The sequence below is a fragment of the Cervus canadensis genome, chromosome 3, assembly GCF_019320065.1.
Source record: "Cervus canadensis isolate Bull #8, Minnesota chromosome 3, ASM1932006v1, whole genome shotgun sequence".
Taxonomy (NCBI): domain Eukaryota; kingdom Metazoa; phylum Chordata; class Mammalia; order Artiodactyla; family Cervidae; genus Cervus; species Cervus canadensis.
Window position 1 is genome coordinate 58685802 of NC_057388.1, and position 13533 is coordinate 58699334.

General features: G+C 37.7%; 1 protein-coding gene and 1 long non-coding RNA gene across 4 annotated transcripts in view; one reads left to right on the plus strand and one right to left on the minus strand.

Annotated features, from left to right (window-relative positions):
- Positions 1 to 6721, plus strand: part of LOC122438398 — a 64993-nt gene extending 58272 nt beyond the window's left edge. Inside the window, exon 5 of the long non-coding RNA XR_006268540.1 lies at positions 6680 to 6721. This is a non-coding gene — a long non-coding RNA (uncharacterized LOC122438398). The remainder of the gene's footprint in view (positions 1 to 6679) is intronic.
- NPSR1 (neuropeptide S receptor 1) overlaps positions 1 to 13533 on the minus strand; it is a 146820-nt gene that overhangs the window by 36433 nt on the left and 96854 nt on the right. For 2 of the 3 annotated variants that reach the window (XM_043463225.1, XM_043463226.1), the window contains exons 3-4: positions 7544 to 7647; positions 531 to 624 (exon numbers count right to left, since the gene is read on the minus strand). The exons of the other annotated variant lie outside the window; for it this stretch is intronic. In XM_043463225.1, the coding sequence (XP_043319160.1) occupies positions 531 to 624; positions 7544 to 7647 (198 nt within the window). The remainder of the gene's footprint in view (positions 1 to 530; positions 625 to 7543; positions 7648 to 13533) is intronic. 3 annotated transcript variants of the gene reach the window in all.

Sequence of the window (13533 nt, forward strand, 5' to 3'; positions counted from 1 at the left end):
ATCATCTGTGTGTACTATGGGTTGTGTGCCTTCAGCCTTCCCCCTGACCTGTCTGCTTCCTTCTTTCAGGGATTCTTCACTATCTCTGGATCAAAGAGGGTTTTCCTTGTTTCCATTATAATTATCAATTTGAAACATTTTCCCAGTTATTTCCATGGTTTTGGGGTAAGGAAGGTAAAATGCTTCTTTATGGAAAATAAGCAAGTTGAAGTGGGAGTGTTCCTTAGTTTGGATAGTTATGTGTGATAACGCTACTCTAAAAAAAAGCTAGAAGCACCAGTGTCAAGGTAAATGGTCACGAGTGGGCTCAGCAAAGCATCTTTCCACACAGCTCTTGGCCATCCAGGCCAACTGTCAGCATTTTCCCAGGCAGCCAAGTTTCTTTTCTATGTCTTTTTCGACAGTCAGGCTCAAGAAGTGGGGAAGGAAGGGGAAGAAGAGGAGAAAGGGAGAGGAAAAGAGCCATTACTAAGAGAATAATGTTAGCAAAACCCCTCACCCAAGGATAGTACTTGGTTGAGCCTGCTCACCTCCTTGCAGGAACTTCATGGGGTGGACGATGGCATGGTATCTGTCTATGCTGAGGGACACCAGGACGTAGGTAGAGGCATAGAGCAGCACAACCTGAAGACAGAAGTGCGAGGAGGTGAGTGGTTTCATAACGGTGAGGAAACGCACGTCCTGGGAAGAAGAGCGTTTTGTGCTATTTAGAAACCTAGGCACCAAACCAAGGGCTGGATGAGGTTTGGAGTATGGACAGGAATGCTGACTCCCGCCCAGGCAGAAGATGGCTCTTCTTGGTGCTGGACTTTGCACGGCTGGCTCTGACAGGCGAGTGCCTCCAGTTCTCACTTGCTCACTCTCTCGCTTGGCTTCTTGGAGACTCCACATTTCTCCAAGGATCAGTCCCCCTTGACATTTGCGCGGTACATTTGTTTGTAATTGACTTTTAAAGCTAAACTAATTTTCTTTGCTACAGTTGACATTCCAGAATAATTAGAAACAAATGTTCATTTGCCTTTTATCAACATGAGTTGTTGAAAGATGATAGGAGGGATTTGGCTTTAAGGGGCCCGGGTGCTGTTTTGAATCATTTATCACCATCTGGGCTGACACTCTTAGAGCTCCCCTTCTTCATCCACTTCTGCAGCAGAGCTGCCCACTAGGGTCAGCCTTTGGGTCCCCTCTTCTGCCTTCCCACCCTCTTTCATTAAGCTTACCCATGTCCTTTAATTATCCTGTATACAGTGGTATTTGCATACTTTGCAGAGAAGAAAATTTTGATTTAAGAGGTTAATATCTCTTCTGTGAAGAGCATACTCAAAAGGTAATTAAATGAAATATATCTGAAAGGATTATCAAGATGCAAAATTTTCCAATAACTTTGAGCCTCATTTCTACCAGGACTCTAGCCGTATCACTGCTTTGTAAATTTTGGGTCAAATTCATAGTGAGTAGAAAGTAATTCGAAGACTGAAGTCTAAGGGTGAGTGTATGAATTTCTTCTAAGATGAAATAGGAATAACATGACTTTTTAAATAACCTTTGTCTGAATTTGTACCTTTGTTAATTCCCTGCCTCAGAAAAATAATCAGCTACATCAATGTTCTTTATTATTTTTATTTCTGTAACACTGCCACATATACATCCCAGCATCTGTGTTGCAGATGGTGCCATGGAGAGGGTGTTCTGAAAATTGACCAGAGATTGCAGCCTGCCCTAAGGGATATAAGAAGAAAGTCTCATCTTGCTAAGAAGCTGATGAGTGATCAGAGAGAAAAATGGCATACAGTTTTTACAACAACGACAAAAATAAGACGATTATCTCCTTAGAGAAAACTGGGATTTCTTTGTGGGGTCCATGGGTTCAGAATTGTTAATGCTGGCCACACTGAGTTGAGAAGGATAGGAAAGAGAACTCTCAATGGGATAACTGCGTGGGTTAGAATGTTGTGACGAGACAGTCATGAGAATTGTGGCATCTGCGGCTGTGCTGATGAGATGACTGGCTCACACAAATTCAGGACCTAGGGCAGGAGGAAAGGTCACAACAGACTAGCCAGAGAAGCAGGATGATTAATAAAAAGATACCTACTTTTGAGACATGGTCAGAAAGAATATTTAACTTCAGGAGTCTTCAAACATCTAGACAGGGTTTTTTTTTTTTTTTTAAATGTTAAAGATTATCTGAAAGAAATACACCTCAAATTGTCATGCCTCCTCTCCACAAAAATAAGTGCTAGAAAATAGAACAAAAACATTAATGAGTTTTGAAAGAAAAATTGTGATTCAAAAATTTGGTAAATATTTTTGTACCAAGGCACAGAATAATTTTCTTACATATAAGTAGAAGGAAAACATCACCTACTTTTGGAAAAAATCTTTCTTGAAGAAACATTTATGCTGACTGAGAATTGTCTTGAAATTAAGTACTCAAGAAGAGGAAAGGGGATAGAATACTAAAGCCATAGTAAGCAATGAGTGAGAAAAACACAAAATGTTTATAAAATAGCTATGAAATATAATTACATTATATTTCAGAGAAAATTTGGTGAGTTGGATGAGGGCAGAAAGTAGAAGGACAGCAATTTTCTGTTTAGATATTTTAGATATCAAATTTCTATTTAGATATTTTAGACATCTTTTTTGTTGTTTTTACTTTGATAGAGATGTATTGCACTTTAAAGATAAGCTATGATAGAGTAAAATAGAAATAGAGAAAAAAAGATTTATTTGAGTCCTATGGCCACCATAACAAATTACCACAAACACTGTGGCTTAAACCAACATAAATTTATTCTTTTACATTTCTGGAGACCAGAAGTCAGAATCAGTTGTACTGAGTCAAAATCAAGGTGTTGGTAGCCTCCCTCTCGAGGCTCTGGGAGAGAATTTTTCCCTAGTCTTTTCCAGCTTTAGGTGCCTACCAGAGTTCTTTGAATTGTGGTCACACCAATACCATCTCTAAGCCCATGGTTACAGTGCCTCTTCTGTCTGTGTGTTGAATCTTCCTCTGCCTGCCTCTTACAAGGATGTGTATGTTTGCCTTAGGGCTCAATAGTAATAATTATTGAGATAATTCAGAATAGTCTTCTCATTTCAAAATCATTAACTTAATCACATCTGCAAAGTCTTTTTTTGCCATATAAGGTAACATACATAGGTTTCATGTATTAGGATTTAGAAATATTTGGGGGGTCATTTTTCAGCCTACCACAATTATAACCAAATATATAGAAAGGGAAAAAATGAGTGAATAAAAAATTAACACAGAAAGATTAAAATGATATGATTGAAATAGTACCAAACACTATTTGTCAAAAAAATGAATGGCTTGAGCTCCTCCACTGAAACAAAGTCTGTTTACACAACTCTTCCCCAAATCCAGCTGTATGCTATTTAGAAGAGAAACTTCTAAAACCAAAAGATTATCAAAGTTTAAAAATAGAGTGATGGCCAATGGTATAGTGAGCAACTGAAAACTATAAGAAAGCATTCATTGCAATAGTACTATTAGACAAGTTAAATTCAAAGCAATTAGTACTACATGGATTGAAGGGATCATTTATATAATATAGATACAATACCACAATGGTAACAGAATATCACTAAACCTAAATGTAACAATAGTGTAACACTAAATATATATAACTAAAATGTTCGAAGTTCTACAGAGGAAACAAGTACAGTAATACATAGGTAGAAATAATTAAACAAACTCTAAGAACGATACACATTATTATAAAATATCTAAGCAGTATTTCAAAAATTAATCATAAACTAAGCTATCAAGGAAAAAAACCCTCAATATATTCAAAAAAGTGGAATTTATACAATTCACAAATTTAAAACAACAAGCAATGAAAGCTGAAATTAGTATCATAGATTTTTTTAAACACCACTTGGAAATTTAAACAGCCTTATAATTAACTTGAGTCAAGAAGGAAATTAAAGTACAATTATAGTCAATTCATAAATGTCAACAATGAAAATTCTACACATCAACAACATATGGGATACCATTTGGAGAACAGATGGAAGCTTCAGGACATATGTCTAAATTCTCACTATCCCACCCTCAATTCTGACAAAAATGACCTAGGAAATATAAAACCAAAAAAAAAAAAAAAAATCTTGTAGAAAATTGAGACTTAAATGCAGAAAACTTAAATTTTTTTTATTTAGAAAAATGCCAGATTGGATTCATTTAAAGTAGAATCTCTGGACTGACTTTAAAAAAATCAATATACTTTATCTTTTAGAACAATTTTAGTTTTACAGAAAAAATTGAGCAGATAAGACAAAGAGTACCCATATTAGCCACCCCCCACATACACTTTCTCTTCTTATTAAACTTTACATTAGTGTGGTCAATTTTTTAAAATTAACAAACTGATATTGATGGATTATGATAACTGAAGTCCGTGGCTTATATTGAGATTCACTATTTGTGTTGTACAGTTCCATGGGTTTTGATAAATGCATAATGCCATGTATCCTTTATTACAGTGTTATACAGAAGAGATTTACTGTCCTAAAAATCCCTTGTGCCTTATCTATTTAATCTCTCCAAATCACTGGCAACCACTGATCTTTTTACTGTCTGCACAGTTTTGCCTTTTCCAATGTCATGTAGTTATAATCACACAAACATAGTCTTTTTAGACTTGCTTCTTTCACTTAGCAATGTGCTCTTAAGATTGCTCCATGACTTTTCATGGCTTGATAGCTCATTTGGGTTTATTTATCCATTCAGCTTCTGAGGAGTATCTTGCTTTCAGTTTCTGGCAATTGTGAATAAAACTGCTATAAACATTCTTGTGCAGACTTTCATGTGGATATAAGTTGTCAACTCAATTGATTAAATACCTAGGAGCACAATTGCTATATCGTATGGTAAGAGTATGTTCAAGTTTATAAGAAATTGCCAAACTGTCTTCTAAAGTGTGCCATTTTCCATTTCCACAAAAGATGAATGAGACCTCCCATAGCTACATATTCTCAGTCCCATTTCGTATCATCAGTTTAAAAAAATTTTTTTAGCCATTCTAATAGGTGTGTAGTAGAATCTCAATGTTTTAATTTGGAATTTCCTAATGCCTAAGTAATGAACGTTGAAATTCTTTCTATATGCTTGCTTGTCATCTGTAGATCTTCTTTGGTGAAGTATCTGTTCAGGTCTTTTGACCACTTTGATGAGGGTTGTTTATTTTCTTATTGTTATTTGAGGATTTCTTTGTTTCTTTGACTTCCCTGGTGGCTCAGACGGTAAAGCATCTGCCTAAAATGTGGGATACCCGGGTTCAGTCCCTGGGTCAGGAAGATCTCCTAGAGAAGGAAGTGGCAACCCACTCCAGTATTCTTGCCTGGAAAATCCCATGGACAGAGGAATTGGTAGGCTACAATCCATGGGATCGCAAAGAGTTGGACACGACTGAGCAACTTCACTTTCTTTCTTTCACTTTTGCTTCTTTATCAAATATATGTTTTTTATATTTTTCCCAATTCTGTGCCTTATTTTTCCAGTTTCTTGACAGTCTCTTTTGCAAAGAATACATTTTAAATTTTCATAAAACCCTGACTTTCAATTGTTTCTTTCATGGATTGTGCTTTTGATGTTATATCCTAAAAAAAAAACACAGAAAGACCCAAAGTCCCCTGATTTTCTCCGATGTTATTTTCTAGTAGTTTTATAGTACTGCATATTTCATTCCAATCTGTGATCCATATTGAGTTAGTTCTTGTGAAAGGTGTGAAGTCTGTGGTTGGATTCTTATTTGTTTTTGCAAATGGATATCCAGTGACTCCAGTAGCATTTCTTGAGTAGGCTATCCTTTCTCCATTGAATTGTCTTTGATCCTTTGTTAAAGATCCATTAGACTTTTTGTGTGTATCTCTTTCTGTACCCTCTATTCTGTTCCGTTGATCTATTTGTTGATTCTTTTCCAGTATCATGCTGTTTTGATTTTTGCAGCATTATAGTAATTCTTGAAATCAGATAGGGTCAATCTTCCAACCATATTCTTCTTTTTCAATGTTGCATTGACTGTTCTGTGTCTTTTACTTAAACTTTAAGGTTTGTCCATATCTATAAGATAACCTGGTGGGATTTTGATTGGAATTGCATTGAATTTATAAGTTGTACTGGCAGAATTATCATCTTGAAAATAGTGAGTCTTCCTATCTATGAACATGGAATATCTATACATTTCAAGATATTGTTTGATTTTTTTCAGAGTTTTTCCAGTTTTCCTCGTATTGATCTTTCACATGTTTTGTTAGATTTATACCTAAATATTTCATATTTTTGGTGCTAACATAAATAGTACTGTGTTTTTTAATTTTAACTTCAAATTGTTTATTGCTGGTATATGAAAAAAATCTGAACTTTTGTGTGTTCAGTTCAGTTCAGTCACTCAGTCGTGTCTGACTCTTTGCAACCCCATCGACTGCAGCACTCCAGGCCTCCCTGTCCATCACCAACTCCCAGAGCCTACTCAAACTCATATCCATTGAGCCATCTCATCCTCTGTCGTCCCCTAAACTTGTATTCTGTGACCTTGCTGGTTTTCACTTTATTTTCTATATAGACAAAGTTATTTGTGAACACAGATGTTTTTAATTTCATTTTTCTGTACCAACCTGTGTAACCTTTTTTTTTCTTGTCATTTTGAATTAGTTGGAACTTCCAGCATGATGCTGAATACGAGTGTGAGAGGAGACATCTTTGTATTATTTCCAGTCTCAAGAGGAAAGCTTCTAGCTTCTCACCATTAAATCTGAGGTTAGTTCTAGGTTTTTTGTAGATTTTTGTTATCAAGTTGAGGAAGTTTCTCTCTATGCATAGTTTGCTGAGAGTTTTTATCATGAGTGGGTATAGAGTTTTCTCAAATGTTTTTTCTGTATCTACTGATAGGATCATATAATCTTTTCTTACCTTTTGATGTTATGAATTACATCAATTGAGTTTTGAATGTTGAACCAGCCTTGCATAGCTGGAATAAATCCCATTTGGTCGTGGTGTGTGAGGAAATAATGAGATGTCTGCAGTCTGGAGGAAGCCCCTCACCTGGCCAGGCTGGTACACTGATTTTTGACTTCCAGCCTCCAGAACTATGAGAAATAAATTGTTTATAAGCCACCTACTCTGTGAAAGTTGCTCAGTCATGTCTGACTCTTTGTGACCCCATGGACTATATAGTCCATGAAATTCTCCAGGTCAGAACGGTATTTTTACATTAGCATCCTTGGACTAAGACAGCCAGAATATGTCAAAAAGAATAATAACCCAGAAATTTTACCTAATGCTTGAACTAGGAATGCTTATATTCTTATTAGTGCTTACTTGTATTTCTTTTATATATGTATTATATAACAAACAAAAACATGAAAAATATTATAAATTTTGCTTGTCCTTTCAACTATGAAGAAGTGAGCAATTTGTTACATCAGAGTACAGGTTTTATACTATTTTCCTTATGAAGAATCCAAGAGGTAATATTGGTGTCAGTTTGTCTCATCGTATTTGGAAGGTGCTACATACCTGCAAATAGCGGACCACGCGGCAAACCAGGTCAGGTGCCATGAAGTCTCCAGTGAATCTCCAAATGATATCTGTCAAGATGTTAACCAGTCCTGTGAAAGAATCTAACGAAAAAACATAAAAGTGGTTGATTTCAGTCTCTTTAAAATTTGCAACTATGCTACAGTAGAAATGAATTCCTGGAGCCTTTTTTTTTTTTTTTTTTTTTCTGATTTATTAGGTGGCAAATGGCTTCCCTGATAGCTCAGCTGGTAAAGAATCTGCCTGCAATGTGGGAGACCTGGGTTCGATCCCTGGGTCAGGAAGATACCCTGAAGAAGGGAGAGGCTACCCACTCCAGTATTCTGGCCTGGAGAATTCCATGGACTACAGTCCATGGAGTCGCAAAGAGTCAGACACAACTGAGCAACTTTCATTTTCACTTTCAATAGAGAAAATGAAAGGCAAGGTAGGAGTTACATTTTATTATTAGTCTGTCACCACTCAGATGCAGCCACTTAGGAAGGATTTTTGTAATGACTGAAAAGAAATATTATCAGAGTTGATCTTTTAAGTCACAGAAGAGGAGATTTAAAGATGTTTAGACCGGTGCTAAACCAAGGACAGTGTGAGGACCAATATAAGGCAAAACTGAGAAAAGGCAAATATTTATTCCCATGAAGCCTTTCAAAATTTTCCTTTCTGCACCCATCATTTTACAATTGGACTTCTTGTTACCACCCTACATGAGTTGTGGTCCTCTTCCTCACTTTCTTCTTCTTTCCTCTTTGGACAAATTCAAGTGCATGATCAATTGACTTAGTTTTTTAAACTACTGAGGAATTGAGGCCAAAATCTGAGACCAATGTTAGAGACTTTATTCTTAGTTCTATAATTGCATACTATATAAGTTGTATAGATGTCCAGAGCTATGGTGAAATATGGTGTGTGTCTAGAAGTTCCTTCTCCCCATACCTCTATGCAGATATCTCTCATTAATTATGTGATCCAGAATCATTCTCAAATCAGTGCTTCAGGGATTTTCTGCTGATCAATGGATAGGACGAGAACTTAAGACAGATTCATTGACTTAGGGCCACTTTCTTGAGACATGGGATATAACACTCTGTCAAGGACCTGAAAACCTTCTCTATCTGAATCTTCACCATTAATAAAGTCTGAGCCCTGAGTTTAGCATCAAAGCCTTCCACAATCTGGTCTTGCCTGCCCCTTGCCAAGTCCCCACTTGGCATTTTTATATTGAACATCAGTGGTCTGCCTGTTTCTTCCTTTTTGTTTCTCTATAGGTAGCAACAATTAGAAGCATTGGCAAATACATAGAAACTACCAGAAAACTGTCCAAAAAGTTGGAGAAGAGAAATCTCACGGCAATTCTGGGTAGTCAGAGATGTTCTAGCTGAGAAGGTCAATTGAAAGCAGGGTCTTCAGAGTTGTGGGGTTGTGATTTGATCAGATAGGAATTTCATGAAGCTTTTACTGGCAGGAATAGACTCAAATGAGTGGAATGGACACTGAAGTTACTTGGATGTGCTCTTTTGGCTTATTTATTACTTAATTTTTTTAAAAAGTAAGGGGAAAAAAACCCCACCAATCTCTAGATCTAAGTGGTTATGTGAACAATTATAATGTACTCCAGTAAAAGAAAAAAGCAATTTCCCTCTGGAGCTCAAACTTAAATAAGCCCATCTCTGGGAGGAGACTATCAATGGACTGTGCCACTGCATTTGTTATTTGCTATTAAGCAAATGCTGCTCTATCTGATCGGTAAATGCTATTTAGTTGCCTAAGTAATTGAGGACATTGCAAATAAGCCTTCCCTAAATGGCAATTAATGGGACCTTGGGAACAAAGGGCACACTTGAAAAGCTTAGTTACTTCTATGTATTACTCTTGCTTTTTAAAATCTCTTCTGTGAACAATTCTAGGAAACTGTTATACTCAGAAAAGCCAAAACAGGCTCACAGCAGTCTCTAGTGCTCCTTTGACAGATTCTTACAAACATGAAAGTGGGTTCCCAGTTGGAGCAGGATTATGGGTATTGTAGGGAGAAGTCAAAATGAGGTGACCCCTGAACTGAACCCTAAAAGTTTGGACAGGTCAGTGGAAGAGGGAGGGAAGGATGTTAACTCTGGCACAGATGACAGCATGAATGAAGTTACAGAGGTGAGACAGAGTGAGATGAGAAACTCATAACTTTTGCATATGAAACAACATCTATTTGTTGTTGCTGAAGCCTAAAACAGGTGCTTGAAAGTGGCAAGAAATGGGCCTGGAGAGTCAAGAATCCAAGGAATTTTAAGGTCTTATGTGCCGATTAAAGGAGCTTTCTTTTTTTTTTCCATATACTGGGGGGGAAATTAAATGTTTATGTATTCAAACATGTGTTTTACATAGCTTCTTTAGTTACTGTAATGGTTGTGGCTGGGGGGAGGAGGTAGATCAATTTGGTAGGTCCAATACTGAAATTGGGCTTCCTTGGTTAGCTCAGATGGTAAAGAATTGGCCTGCAATGCAGGTGAGCCGATTTCAATCTCCGGCTCAGGAAGATCTCCTGGAGGAGGGAATTGCTACCCACTCCAGTATTCTTGCCTAGAGAATTCCATGGACAGAGAAGCCTGGCAGGCTACAGTCCATGGGATTGCAAAGACTCAGACACGACTGAGTTACTAACACACAATGCTGGAATTGCCATTTATATTTGTTAGGGAACTGTGCAGAAGTTCAAGAAAGAGATCATTGGTACCTAGCGTATGTCAAATAGGAGCAAAAATAGAGAAGAAAATGCAATATGATGTCTATTTTGAAGGTAAAATAAGGAGGACTTTGGTGTTTTAAAAGTGAGGTAGAGGGAGGGGTCAATAGTATATTAGGGTACTGGAGTGGGTAGATGGTGGTGTCTCCTGCAAATATAGGAGGATAAGCTCATTCTATTTGGGTTGCTTCCAGGTTTCAGCTGTCCCAAATAAAACTGCTATGAACATTCCTATATAAGATTTTACGTGAACGTAAGTTTTCATTTTCTTAGGGTAAATACCCAGGAGTAGACTGTTGGGCCCTAGGGTAAGTATAGCTTTTCATAAGAAACTGCTCAACTGTTTTACAGAGTTGCTGCACCAGAGTGCTCCTTACCAATAAAGTATAAGAAATACTTCTGCATCCTTGGTACCACTTGATTTTCTCAATGTGTTTTATTATTTATTTGACCATGAGTGTACTGTGCTGTGCTCAGTTGCTCAGTCATGTCTGACTCTTTGCAACGCTTTGGACTGTAGCCATCTCATCCTCTGTCGTCCCCTTCTCCTCCTGCCCCGAGTCCCTCCCAGCATCAGGGTCTTTTCCAATGAGTCAACTCTTCGCATGAGGTGGCCAAAGTATTGGAGTTTCAGCTTCAGTATCAGTCCTTCCAATGAACACCCAGGACTGATCTCCTTTAGGATGGACTGGTTGGATCTCCTTGCAGTCCAAGGGACTCTCAAGAGTCTTCTGCAACACCACAGTTCAAAAGCATCAATTTTTCGGCGCTCAGCTTTCTTCACAGTCCAACTCTCACATCCATGCATGACCACTGGAAAAACCATAGCCTTGACTAGACGGACCTTTGTTGGCAAAGTAATGTCTCACTTTTTAATATGCTGTCTAGGTAGGAGACTTCTAATTAGTGTTAGTTTAATATCCTGGTCCAGCCATTTTATACCTCCATCCCCAAGAGTTGAGAGATTTTTTATTTCTGTGCCTTTCCTTGTTCTCTAGGGCATTTGGTCCTGCAGTGGCCTAGGGTTTTTGTTGCAAGAAGTGACTGGCAGGCAGGAAGTATTTCATGCTTTTCCTGTAGGCATGGCCTAAACCTTCTTGCACACCATCTCTATAACAACTCTTCAGCTCTGCCATTGTGGTGTGAGCCATAGGTACTCCTCTAACTGAAGGGACATGGCTATGTCCCCATAAAACTTTATTTCTAAAAATGTGTTTGGGGCTGAGACTGACCTGTGGGCTATAGTTTGCCACTCCCTGATCTATAGAATAAAGTCCAAATGCCCTATTGTGACTTTTGGAGCCTTCCTGCCTCTTTCTTCAGTTTGATCTTTTCTCATCCTCTCCTAAATTCATGCTACAAGAGAAACCCTTTCAACCAGTACATTAATAGAGACACCAGTTTGGTGGTCAAAACATTGGTTAAAGAAAGAAAGCACATCCACAAAACCACCTTAAAATATCTTAACATAAAACTTGAGTGTACATTTGTCTTATCTTTAACATAGGGGAAAGACTTTGATTTTATGAATCATCCTTTTTAGTGCTTAAAATGCCTCCATAATGCATCTTTCATGATTTCTAGTCCTGGTTTCTTTAGAGTGAGAACTTGAGATATAAGCAAAGCAATTTGAGGCAGAATCTCATTGTAGGGGATTTTATAATCCTCCTTTATTCTTTTATAGTTCCATTTCCTGGGCTTGCTTCTATTGTAGCTTCTCTTAGTGACTCAGTAAAAATAAAAGTCAAGTTTTTTTTCAAAATATCCAACTTAATTTTCACAGAAATAACAACTCTCTGGTGTTGTTTATGTTAATTATGTAATTTCAGAAATGAGTACAACTGGCACAAACTGACTGGAAACAAACTCCTGTGACTCATGTGATATAAGAAGTGGAAGCAGAAAGGGCACAGGCTCATTAGTGTCCATCCGTCTTGCCACAGATGCTGGTAGGGTGTTTTCTGCTAGTTTGCAGAAAGAGTGGAAGTGCTGCTTAATCAAGTGAGGCACTTAAGATGTAGTTAAGAGAGAAGACCTTACTGTTCCTTGACCATCCCCAGTGTTTTCCTCTGCCAGCACCTTTCTTTATGTCGGTCCCTTGACTTGGCAAGTTCTTTATGTACCTCTACCTGAAGGATATCTCTTAACTTTTAAAAGTTTAGTTCAATATTACCTCCTTTGTGATGCTTCGTGTTCTTCTTGCTGAAGACTACTGAGATTGGCTGATTCCCTCTTCTGGGCTTCTCTCTACCCTACTATGGAAGTACCTGTAACACACTAACATTTTTAATATTTCTTTTCAATTACACTATAGTTTGGGAAGATAGAGTTTTGTTTTTTTTTTTTTTTAATTCACCTATGTGTCTCTGGACCCTGATGTTGTTTTATTATGTGGTAAAAGTTTGGTAACTTCCTACTAAGTAATGACTACATTATTACTGCTGCTGCTTGATTGGCTGGCTGCAGGCTCCTGCAGAGGTTGCTAGAGAGGTGATGCCTCAGAGCAGATAGAGCCACATTAACCGTCTTCTTCAGTGTAGATTAAGATAATGATTAGAAATCCAGATGCTGGAAGGAGGAATATGATTGGAAGTTTTGCTTCCTCAATAGGTTTCCAAAAGAGCTCTCTCTACAAATGACCCAATTTCACTCCTTTTAATGGCCAAGTAATAATCCATGTGTATGTGTAAAATAGACAGCTAGTTCCCTGCTATATAGCATAGGGAACTCAGCTTGGTGCTCTGTGATGACTTTGATTACGGGAGGGGGGGGGTTGGGGATGGTGGTGGGAGGGAGGTTCGAGACAGAGGGGATATATGTATATGCATAGCTGATTCACTTCGTTGTACAGCAGAAACTAACACAATATTGTAAAGCAACTATACCCCAATTAAAAAAAGAAAAAAAGAGCTCGCTTGATTCTAAGGTCTCTGCTAGGTTGCGATACCACAGTGGCTGTGCCTTATTCATGTTTATATTCTCATCCCTTTTTATACTGTCTCGCAAAATACTCAGTGTTTGCTAGAAAAAGAAGGAAATGTTGGCTTACAAAACAGATTTGCAAATACCTTGAAAATGCAAGGCCACCAGTGTAGGATTCACTCTGCATAGAGAGAAAGTTGAAGCACCATTTCTACTTGCTCGAAGTTGATATTTGAACTTTCCCATGCAGAGCAGAATTATAGGAATAGTGAACACCTAGAAAGCTGAGTAACTCTTTTTCTTGACAGGTGAGTAG